Source organism: Chinchilla lanigera, unplaced genomic scaffold (assembly GCF_000276665.1).
Source record: "Chinchilla lanigera isolate Chin_1 unplaced genomic scaffold, ChiLan1.0 scaffold00013, whole genome shotgun sequence".
In the NCBI taxonomy this organism is placed as follows: Eukaryota; Metazoa; Chordata; class Mammalia; order Rodentia; family Chinchillidae; genus Chinchilla; species Chinchilla lanigera.
This window is the reverse complement of record NW_004955414.1, coordinates 15,048,785-15,060,764: the sequence shown is the minus strand read 5'-3', so window position 1 is coordinate 15,060,764 and position 11,980 is coordinate 15,048,785. Positions and strand designations below refer to the sequence as shown.

The 11,980-nt window shown below is 35.7% G+C and overlaps 1 protein-coding gene across 1 annotated transcript; it reads left to right on the top strand.

Annotated features, from left to right (window-relative positions):
* The first annotated feature begins 9,257 nt into the window (after positions 1 to 9,257).
* On the top strand, positions 9,258 to 10,187 carry LOC102013165 (vomeronasal type-1 receptor 90-like). The gene has a single exon (XM_005380443.1). The coding sequence runs from the start codon at positions 9,258 to 9,260 to the stop codon at positions 10,185 to 10,187; it is 930 nt and encodes a 309-aa protein (XP_005380500.1).
* The last annotated feature ends 1,793 nt before the right edge of the window (positions 10,188 to 11,980 follow it).

Sequence of the window (11,980 nt, the reverse complement as noted above, 5' to 3'; positions counted from 1 at the left end):
CATGCCCATGTTTATCCCAGCACAATTTGTAATGGTCAAATCATGGAAACAGGCTTGATTCTGATCAATGAATGAATAAAGAAAATGTGGTGTTGGTATACAGTGGAGTGTTACTCTTCCATAAAGGATAACCATGAGACAGATAAAAGAATCCATACTTTTAAGTGAAATAAATCAGACAAATATGTTTAAATATTGCATTGGTCTTCTTGAATGAGAAACGAAATGTCTGAATAGGGACTAAATGGAAAATAGATATTGGGAAGTAGGGAGAAAATATTCAAATGGGAAGAGGAAAAGAGAGGGGGGAGGGAAGGCAAGGAAAAGAAGAGACAAGGGGAGATGAGAAGAGAAGAAAAATGGGAAACAAACTTTGTAAATGGGAAAAGGTTGAGGGGTTGAAACATGAGAAAGGAAATGGGCGGGGGAGAAATAAGATATATAACATAGAGTACAAATTCCCTGTATGATTAATATATATGACAAATATGTACTAATAAAGAATAAAGTTAAATAAAAGGAATAGTCATTATTGCTCACAGGTGTGGAGGCCGGAAGTCCAAGAGGAAGATGCTCAGATTCAATGTCTGGTCAAGGCTGACTTCCTTGCTTGTGGACTGCCAGGTTCTCACTGTATCTAAACAACGGCTTTCTTTTTTTTTTTCTTTTGTCTTTTGTGAGACAGGGCTCATTATGCAGTTCAGGCTGGTCTTGAGCTCACTTTGTAGCCCAGGCTGGTCTTGAATTCACAATGATCCTCCTGCCTCAGCCTTCAGAGTACTGTGATTATAAGTATGCACCTCCACGCCTGGCATGGCTTTCTTAGTGGGCTTTGAAAGCCAGATCTTTGTCTTCTTTTCTTTTATCACCATTAATTCCATGATGGAGTCACCACCCTTCTGACCCAATCGAACCTAAATACCTCACATTTTTAAGTGCCATTATCTGAGAGACTAAGACTTCAGCCTTTGAATAGTGGCCAGGCACGAATACTCAGTTTTTCAAATGTGGAGTATTTATTTTTAATCTTTTTGTTTCTTAAGATAAGGATTTAGAAATTATACTTTAAATGAGGTACTGTATAGGTATAAGCTACATCTGTCTACAAATTTTGAGATTTAATTTATTTTTAAACTATTTTCTGAGTTTGTAATTTTTTTTAAAAGAAAGGATATTTAAAAATGAGTTCTTATCCTGGCATGGTATGGCACCCCTGTAATCCTAGCACTCAGGAGGTTAAAGCAGGAGAATGGCCACGGAGTTCAAGACCAGACTGAGTGACATAGTGAGTTCAAGGTCATCCTGACTACATAGAAAGACCTTGTCTCAAAAAAAAAAAAAAAGGTATGCCTATGGCTTAAATGTTGATAAATATCCAAATATCATGCATTATTGTCTTGGTTACTTTCTCTTATAGCTGAGACAAAATACCCAATGCCCAAAATGAAGGAAAGAAAGCTTTATTTAGCTTACAGTTTGTGGAGGTTTCAGTCCATACTTGGCTGGCTCCAAGGTAGAGTGCACATGGCAGAGGGCAACAGTTCGTGGCAGCCAAAGATAGCAAAAGCAGCAAGAGCACAAGGAAGGAGTGGCAGAGAAGAGCAAGCCTCTTTCCCTCCCTTTATATTGTAAGCAGGCCACCCTTACCCAGGGGGCCTGTAGTGCACACAGAATCTCCATGCCCTCCTCTTGCACAGGCTCAGGATGAATACAAAGTAAGCACCCTAGCTCTCTGCTGAATCACATAGCTAACCTTCTAAACATCTCAAATTGACACAATGAACAACATCCCGGAAGGGTAAGGGCATGTCCTTTTCACCCCAAGATGCAGAAATGCTGAGTCCCTTAGCCAAACCTCTAGACTCCACAAGTTGATGCAGTGTATCAACCACAATAATTATGTTTTCAGGAAAAATATAAATTTTCAGTATATAATTTGTATAGTTTTTTTTTAATTTGGGGGAAAATTTTATTGCCTAGTTTATTGTAAAGCTGGTGAGTGTGTTTTGTGCACTTCAAAAAACATATTTTCAGTTTTCGGTGGAGTGTTTTATAAGCATGAATTAAGTCATAGAGATTTGTGTCATTTGAAACCTTGAATTCCTTAGTGAGTTTTTTCCCTCTTGTCTGCTTGTTGTAGTAACCAGTGCTGGTATCTGTAATTGAGAATTTGTTGATGTATTCCTTTGTTGTTGTCATTTTAAAAATTTTAATGTTTTATATACTTAGACACGTTCTAATATGTCTACTAGATTTACTTAGACTCTGCTATGGTTGTGAAGTATTTTACTTTATCTTTTTAAAAACATTTTCACATGTATTTATTGGCTATTTTAATGTGTTTTTTATTTTAAAAAATAAAAGAAGGAAAACATATTAACAGACAGACACCCATTTACAAAATAGCATAAGAACAATACTAACAAAATGGAGTTATAAAGTTGTAGGAAATTAACTATGGTGGTTGTATTACTTATTTATATCTTCAAAGTGGTTTCTCAGGAAAACAAATAGAAGCATACAAGATTGATCAAAAAAGTAATCATTAACTGTTCATTTCTGTAGAGCAATAGAAGACAGTAGCACAAGTATGTTAGCTATCCTGTATACACATACTCACATAATTTCCCCTTCTTACCCTTTTCTTTTCCCACACCCCCGTTGCCCTTTACTTTTGAGCATTTTCCTTTCATTTCACAATGTCTATCATACCTTCTAGTTTTTATTCACTCTTTCAGGTCTTACACTAATGAGATAATACGATGCTTACACATTCAGGCTGATTTATTTCACTTATGAGTATGGTCTCTAGTTGTGACCATTTACCTATAAAAACCTCGAGTTTACCTTTCTTTGTAGCTGCTTATTTTATCTTCTATCCAACCAACCCAGTTCTATTACATTTAATGTTTGCATGGTGTGATATTTTCATCTAGAGACTGTGATTTAGGGTCTCCTGCTCATCAAGTTTTGTGTCACAGAAAACAGTGATCTGCACACCTTAAGGGTTAGGACAATACCTCTCCACAATGGCACTGCATGTTTATGTGAGGTCATATTTTGTACATATACTTTGGTCACTATAGTATTTGGTAACAGATTACATGAAGTAAGAACTAAATGAATCTAGCTCTCTTCTCTAAAGTTAGACATAGAGGCAAGCCATGTGGGTAAACTACTAGGTTGGAGGAGTTTCATGTGACATTCAACCCCTGGAGTGTATTAATAAATGCGCTGCAACCATTAGGGTCTTTCCTCTCTCCTCCACCTCCTCCTTCTCCATCTTCTTCTTTCTTCCTTAATTCTTCTCCCATCAGGAGAAAGGGCTCCATCTAGCCTCAGTTTTCTGAAAGAAAGAAAGAAAGAAAGAAAGAAAGAAAGAAAGAAAGAAAGAAAGAAAGAAAGAAAGAAGAAAGAAAGAGAAAAGATGGAAAAAGAAAAAAGTTCAGCAAAAGTGTAAATATGTCATCTGCATTGAATTTTCTTGTTTATAAAAATAGAAATATTTACACTAGCATTCTTTTAATTTCATAAACATAACTTTCAAAGTCAATAACTATGCAAATGCCAAGATAAAATGATTAAATAAAGAGTTCTCAACATTATAATGATATGAAAGCAATATTCATTCAGTAGAAACCATACTTTAAATTTGCCTTTCCCAGGCTACCAATATGCCCAGCCCTGGTAGTCTGCACTGATGCTCCGCAGCGCAATGACCCACACCTCCCAGCAGCAGCCAGAGTTCAGGAGGAAAATCTCTGATGCTCTGTGGCCTGTCCAGTTCTTAAGCCATGAAGTTTGGTAGGACAGGTGGATTAGATGCATTTTTTACAGCATGTCCAATATTCTCAGCTTGGGATTTGTTCATCTATATATAATGCCATAACCATTTAAAGAGTGTCTGTATAAATATTTTAAAAATTTTTCAGTTTAAGTACATTTTGACATAACCAGTATAACGAACACTTAAAATGGCATTGTGAATGTTAAGTGTCAAAAATGTTGTGGAAAACAAATGTTGAAAAACTACCAAAAGGGATAAAAATATTTGTGTCCTTAGCCTAACCCCCATGGTGCAAAATATATGGGCCCTTAACCCATCCCAGTTCCCCTCAATTATATTACTTGTAAAACCATTCTAGTATTCCTTTAGCCCCATTTTAATCCATTAAATTATTTCAATGACACAAATATTTTGTTTTCAGCAGTCCTGTGACATTTAGGAAGTTAAAAAAAGGAGTAATATGGGCCAGAGATATAGTTCGGTGGCATAAGCACCTGCCTCGCAAGTGCGAGATCTTGAGTTTGACTCCCAGTACAAAAAAAAAAAAAAAGGAGTAAGACATTTTTGGTATTTCTTATGTTTATAACTATTTTCATTCCTCTTCTCTTGTATATCCATGTTTCAACCATTTCTCATGTGCATACTCTAAAAAGTCTTGCTTGTGTTTATACATCTTTCATTTCTGAATATTGGTACTTAATTTCATTAGCTTTTCTGTCACTACAAATATTTTGGTCTCATGGTGAATTTTTTCATGAAATATTGAAATTTATGAAAAATATTTTAAAATTTCCCAATATTATTTCCTTTTGATTTGATTTTGTCTTATCAATATAGTGTCCTATAATATATCTCATTTTGCTTCATTTATTATATGGCTTTTTCTTTCAGTTCATCAGCAGTTTCACATTATCAGCTGGGCATCATTTGCTTTCTCTGGCATATCACAAAGTTCATTTCAATTTATGGTTAGGGGCTGGAGATTTAGCTTAATGGCATACCGCCTGCCTGGCAAGTGCAAGGTCATGAGTTCAATTCCCAGTACCGGAAAAATAACCAAAAAAAAAAAAACCCCAAATAAATAAATAAATAAATAAATTTATGGTTAAGATATTTTCTCAGGTTTAACAAGTAGGTCACAATACTCGCAAGTATTTACCTCATTTTCTACATGAGTATGACACATCATTCTTCACATTCATGTCAGGGAAATCTGGAGAAAAGTTCTGAGCACAACTCTTCCCTGATGCCCATGTGCCAGTGGAGAACACAGTTAAGAGAGAAGTGAAATGTTCCACTGGGGACTGCAAGTTTCTGTCCTCCTCTGTGGTATCTTATCACCTGTCTACAGACACTAAAGTTAGAGTCCCACTGGGAGATGAACTAATGATGCCTTATCCTTAATATTCTGTCAGCTGTGCTCAAGTTCACCAAACCATTCCATACATCCCAGGAGGTAAGTGGATCTGTATTTGAGGGATGGTGATTTAGTTTGGTGAGCTAAGACTTACGCAGCCAGCGAGGTCCCTCAGTGAGGAGTTGGTGGATCCAGATGAACAGTCCAGCTCCAGTTGTCATTCAGCTCAGAGGAGGTGCACTGTACAGTACAATGGGAAACTCTTGTGAGTGTATTTAGTGCTTTTACTTAATGACATAAAACTATTAGACTTTTTCCGATGGAATACGAAGGTAATTTGAAGTTGTATTGTTTGCACTGAATTAAGAAATGTTGATTTACTACCTATCTTCTTTCTTTCTTTTCTCCTTTCCTTCATCCCAGTTGTTCTTTTCTTTTGAGCAGTTACATTCTCTTTCACAATATCTATTGTACCTTTCAGACTTTATTTACTCTTGCAGGTTCTTACACTAGGGAGGCAATACAATGTTTATACATGCAGGTCTGATTTATTTCACTTATGAATATGGTCTCTAGTAGCATCCATTCTGTACTGTTTCTAATTTTTTATATATTTTATTCTCTTTAAAATGATTTAGTTCCTAGATCCACTTTAAAGAAGATGTTATCTTGTCACTTTAGAATAAAACTTTTATGTTTGTACTTACACCCTTATGAACAGAAACATTCATTAGATATTTTCAGTTGTTCTCCTATTATATTTATAAGGCGGTCTAAACTTTATTGAGTAAATAACCTCTGCAGTTCAATTTTTTAAAATATTCAAGTTATTTAATATTTAATGGGGTTCTTCGTTTAAAGGATTCAGATATCCAGAGAGCTTAGCCTCATTCCTATTAAATAGGTGTCAGCATTTGGTCACACTTGCTTTTCACCTGCCACCCTTCATTTCATAAATTTCAACTCAGTGCTTTAAGCATCTCACTTTGGGTTCTTCCTGTTAGAAAATACCATTTCAGTGCACAAAAATATGGGTGGCAGTGATATTAAAAATAAAGAAATCGAAGGGATAACAATAGAAATTTCCCATGTTGCTCTAAAACTGTTCTAAGAATATAATCTTGCAGATTTTGGTGAAGAGTCTGTAGTTTCAATTCATATTTTTCCATGTATCTTCATATTCAGAATACCTTATTAGGTTTGATTTGTAGTGATATGTGAGAACTAATTATTTGAGAGGAAATTTTAGAACAAAATATTTTTCAGATGTCCTGATCTCTGTAAGTGGCTGTTAGATTCCCCTCTGCCAACACTGATTATTGAAGCACTTATTTTCAACAGATGACATAAACTAAGCTATTTTTATTGTATAATCAATAAAAAGGAGGTGATTATAGTAAAAGTGAACAGCAGTTCATGAAAGGCACAAGGCGACACTTATTGCATTACTAGATTGAGCAGGAAAATCCTTGATACATAACTTTCTGTATTTCTGAGCAATGACTGCTTTGTTTTTGTGAAAAGTGGCTCTATGATCATCCTGTTTCTGTGCCTGGAAGCGTGATTTGTTTTTCTGGATTTTTCACAAAACCATGTAAACGTCTCGATTCTGTAAGGACCCACTAAGAAGAAGGCAGCCTAACTATAATGTACAATCTTTTAAATTTTCACAGATAGCTAATTTGCACTCTCTTCTTTTGTGAGGGTGATTGCCATTAGTACTCAAATCATCCTGGTTGTTCCTTTTTCTAGGAGAGTCACATTTGCCAAGTGATGTGTACCTGGAAGTGACTGTAGTGTCTGATGATGTTGCCTTCCTTACATGCCAGTTGTTTTCAGCTGCAATTTTTTTCATCAGTGATGTTTCTTGACCAATACAATCACAGACCTAGCACACTGCTCTGAGCACAGTGATTCTCACTTCCCGGGCACTGTTTTCTTTATTAACTCTGTTTATAGCTAAGGATAATGTTGAACACAGTGATGTGAAGTTCACTTATAGGGTACAGTAATGAGAAGCCAAAGGTTTCCTGTCACATTTCTTTGAATCAGGACATGTGCTGGGTATAAATCATTTCATCCCTGAGTCGTGCAGAGTATGTTCATATTGCAGCTGAGAAAGGAGTTGTATTCTTCCTGCCTTCCATTCTACACAGTGTAATCAATCAGTCTACCCACAAGCCAGAGGCAACCACACTTGTAGAGGGATCTACAAGAGCCCCCTCCCTTCCCATTCTCTTCCCACTGATTCCACTTCTTTCCCGCCACTGGCTCCAGTGCACAGATGAGCATCTTTTGCTAGTTGAGAGCCTTTTATGATAACATGTAGGAGAAGATTGTAGGTGGTCTTGGAAATTACAGAAATATCACCATATTTCTAATGAATCATCCCTGGATTGTACTGTTAATGAGAATGTATTATATTTCTTCTGAGGGAAGCTTGTCTCTGAGATATGAAAGATTTCCAAGGTGATTGTTAAACCAGTGCACAGATGACCTTTTCACACTTTTCCTCCATGTATCTTTAGTTTATCCATACACTGCCCAAGGGGCCTTTTCTCTCTTTTTCCCAGTGTGGCTTCCTGAAAGTGAGCTATTTCAGGCCTTTCTCTTCTGTTCGTTTTCTTTGTTTATTCATGATTTGTTAACCTGACTTCTCTTCAGGGGAGTTTCTTTTCCTCCAGTGTTAAGTGAAGTTTTGTCTTCAGTATGTGAGGTCAGCCAAGTTCCTTCACATCATTGTTACTACTAAGAGTTGTGGTGCAGGAAGGACTCCTAGGTCACCCTGCTGATGCCTAGAGTTCCTGTCCCTTGCCCTGCTCTTTTCATCAGTGTTGTGCTATGCAGCTATGAGTTGTATTAGGCATGGCTGTGACCTGTCTTGCTAAAGAATTGTTATTTACCTTTGTTTCAAGAGATATTTATATTCTTCAGAAGGTATTTTCTTATAAAGTAATATATTCCTAGAGATTTATCTATATACCTTTGTTTTATCATTTATATACTCCATAAAGATACTTGAAGTACGTGATTCATAACACTTGGAGATAGCTGGATGACTTGCCGCATTTTTTGTCATCTATCCAAAGAGCTAATATAAATGGCTGATCATGACTGCATCACATTTTGTCACTTTTCTTGATTACTGCTCTGAAAGATGGTCAACTAAAGAAGAATTGCTAGTTTCAGACAATGGCCCATCAATCCCAAGGTACCTTGTATGTTATGTTACCATGTGGCAAATGCACATCTCTACCGTACCTTAGTCATTTTCTCTGTAGGATCACACTTTCCTAAATAATCATAAAACAATATACTCCAATCCCATCAACTCTTAAAAACTTTGAATATTTTCCTTGACCACTTTAAAAATGTTATTTTATAGTTTGATTCAATTCCTTTAAGCAAAATTATACTACAGCCTGAATTTCCAAAAATCACAAGAAAAGACAAATCTTTAGTTCATATTTTAATTTATTTAATCTCATTCTTTTAATATATATTAAAAGAATGCGTGCTGTTATGTATCTTTTAATATTTTCACTTTAACATGATTTGTATAAATTTTAAAACATGTGAAATAGATGCTTAAGAAATAGGTATATTTTTGTATAAGTACTTGAAATATAATACCCTGTACTGAGCTGTATTTTATGACACTGTATGATTCAAAAAACTCACTGACAATGATATAATCAGATAAAAATGTTTTATTGTCTTTCCTGGCCACATCATATGACACCTTAATTTGCTGGATTTGCGAATGAAGATACAGGGACAAATAACACAATGGATTAGACATCCAAATATAAAGGTGAGAGAAAAATTATAAAAATATTTTCTAAAATAGGATAATTTTACTATAGAGGTATTATGGGAGTCCACAATGGAGACCCATAATACATAGTACATGGTAAAAGGAGCCCAGGGGACAGGGCCATGAGGAATCCAAGAAGGTGAACTTGACTACTGACATGGAAAAGGGTACATGGATATGAATACACCTAATTTGATGAATTGTAGCATTGATTGAGATTAATTAAAGAGGTAATATTGTGATAACTTTCTGCTTTTTTCCTCAGGTAGCTGTGATGTAATTCTTCCTCCATGAAGATGAATAAGAACAGCAAACTTTTCAGGTTCATTGACATACAATACGTGTTTTTCTTTGAAGTCAGCATTGGGATCATAGCCAACACAATACTGCTTCTCATTTATGTCCTGACATTTCTCCTGCAGCACAGACTCAAGCCTACTGATCTGATCATTGGACACTTAGCCTTTATTCACATTGTGATGCTAGTAACTTTGGGTTTAATAGCAATAGACATTTTTGGATTTCAGAGTTTAGGGGATGATATTACATGTAAATCTGTTCTATATTTGTACAGGGTGATGAGAGGCCTCTCCATCTGTACCACCTGCCTGCTGAGTGTCTTCCAGGCCATCACCCTCAGCCCCAGAAGCTCCTGTTTGGCAAAGTTCAAACAGAAATCCCTGCCTCAGAACCTGTGCTGCTTTCTGTGCTTATGGGTCTTCAATATGGTCATCAGTGCCCGTTTCTTAATCTCCACAATTGCCACCCTTAACGTGACTTCCCATAACCTTATGTTTGTCAGTCAGTCCTGCTCCCTTTGGCCCGTTAGTTACTTACTTAAGTATATAACTTTCTCCTTGATGATATTCCAGGAAATTTCTGTTATAGGGATAATGGGGCTCTCAAGTGTGTACATGGTGATTCTTTTGTACTGGCACAGAAGACAGTCCCAGCATCTTCACAGAACCAGCTTATCTCCAAAAGCATCCCCCGAACAAAGGGCCACTCACACTATTTTGTTACTCATGAGTGTCTTTATTGTCATTTATGCTTTGGACTGTGTTATCTCCTCCACATCTGGAGTGTTCTGGAAACCTAACCAAATTAATCTCTGTATTCAGATGCTAGTTGGAAATAGCTATGCCATGATCAGTCCTTTTGTGCTAATCAACACCAGAAAAGGAGTGATAAAATGTGTAACAACCACATTTTGGAAAGATAGTTAATGTTGATTTATTAGTGATAGATAATTTCTTTGACAATGAACAATTACTTTAAACTGCTTTTGCATCTTTCACATATATAGAGTTATTCTTTTGGTTTTAAACATATTGACTTTGCTATATCTGGGTTAGAAGTCTACAGCAGATATTTTAACATTATAACTCTGAAGAAATACAAGCTTCCATTCTTGTCATACATAAATTACTAGAACTCTCATCTAGTTTCAAACTCTAAAGAATGTGGTACATTAGTGCTTTTCTGGATTAGCTTAGGATGATAAGAGGAAGCCTGCCGAATATATTACAAATCTGCAGAAATAATTTGGAATGGTACTGTCCTTATATTTTTATACATGTGATATATGTTGATATTTATCCATGTGAATGTTTTCACATATGAAGTTTGTTTTTTTTTGGTTACACTCAGTAAACTTATTTTTAAAAGAGGAAATACAGACTATTAAACCTGGCTAGGCATTTTGATGACTTTCCTAAATTATTAAATAGCATGTGTGTATATCTAAGTGAAGAGAGAGTAAAAGTAATTTTGTATGACTAGTTGTTATAACTGATTTCATATGAGCTGGAAAATATGTCCACAACTTGCATAAAGTTGAGTGACTATGGCCATTATTCTCTACATTACATAATGATTTCAATTTATAACTGAAATGGCAACAGGATTGATTCTCTGGTTTCTTGCTTAACTTATATGCTATTATAAAACTACATTTTAGATACAAAATACACTGAGACAATCATAGGCAGAATACAACATAAATTCAGATCTTCAAATCTATATTTTATTTTGGAACCAGATAACCAATAATTGCAACCATTATTGTATCATTTTTAACATTGTTGTGATTTCATATTGAAATTTTGCTGTTATTTTCATTTGGAAAAATCAAATTAAATCATTAAATTATTATTCTTTTAAGAGTAGAAAATTGGGAACAACAGAAAATATATAAAGGCCAAATTCAGAATATCTTTCCAAACACATTTTCTGCAATAGAAAGAACACTTATATGATGTGATTCTGAGAATATTGTTTCTTAACATGAATCATGTACACATTGTTACTGTAGATGATGTTGTAAGTCATTTGGTGTGAAAATATCCTGCTGTAAATGCTGAATAGAGTATACACACATTCATTTAAATACCCTGGAGCATTGACAAAGATAAGTGTAATAACAGAGACTAAATATAACGCATTATCTAAAACCAGGGTAATGAAATCTGAAATGTTTGCTAACCACTAGGCATTCAGAAATAACTGAGGTAGTTATAATTATGTGATCATCTAGGGACAAATAAGGAGGACCATGCAGCATAGGGCTTGACACCAGTGGCTAGCATAATGGAGATATACACTTGTTTCCTCATGATATGGACTTTGAGGAGGCTGCCTTTGAGAGACTTTGCATGGTCTTGCTATGTGTCCCTAGAACCTGTGAACCATCTCATACTCCAGAAGTAAAGGTTAAGACCCTGGTTGGTTTAGGTTATACCAATCAGTGAAACAGTTACTTTTAGAGGTCATCTTACCCTTATAACTATGGACAAGGCAAAGACACCATGCTCAGAAACTCATTTTCGAAGATTCTCCCTGCCATACAGTTCAGTGCTGCTTGGCAGTCTTTGCCTTGGCAACATTATGAATAAACCCTTGCTTCATATTTCTCTCACTTTCTAAGTTCCTCATTCTGTGCCACAGGGATCTTCAGTTTCAAGTCAGCCTTATCTCACCTAATACATTCATGCTGGGGTGAGGGAACGAACCAGGGAAG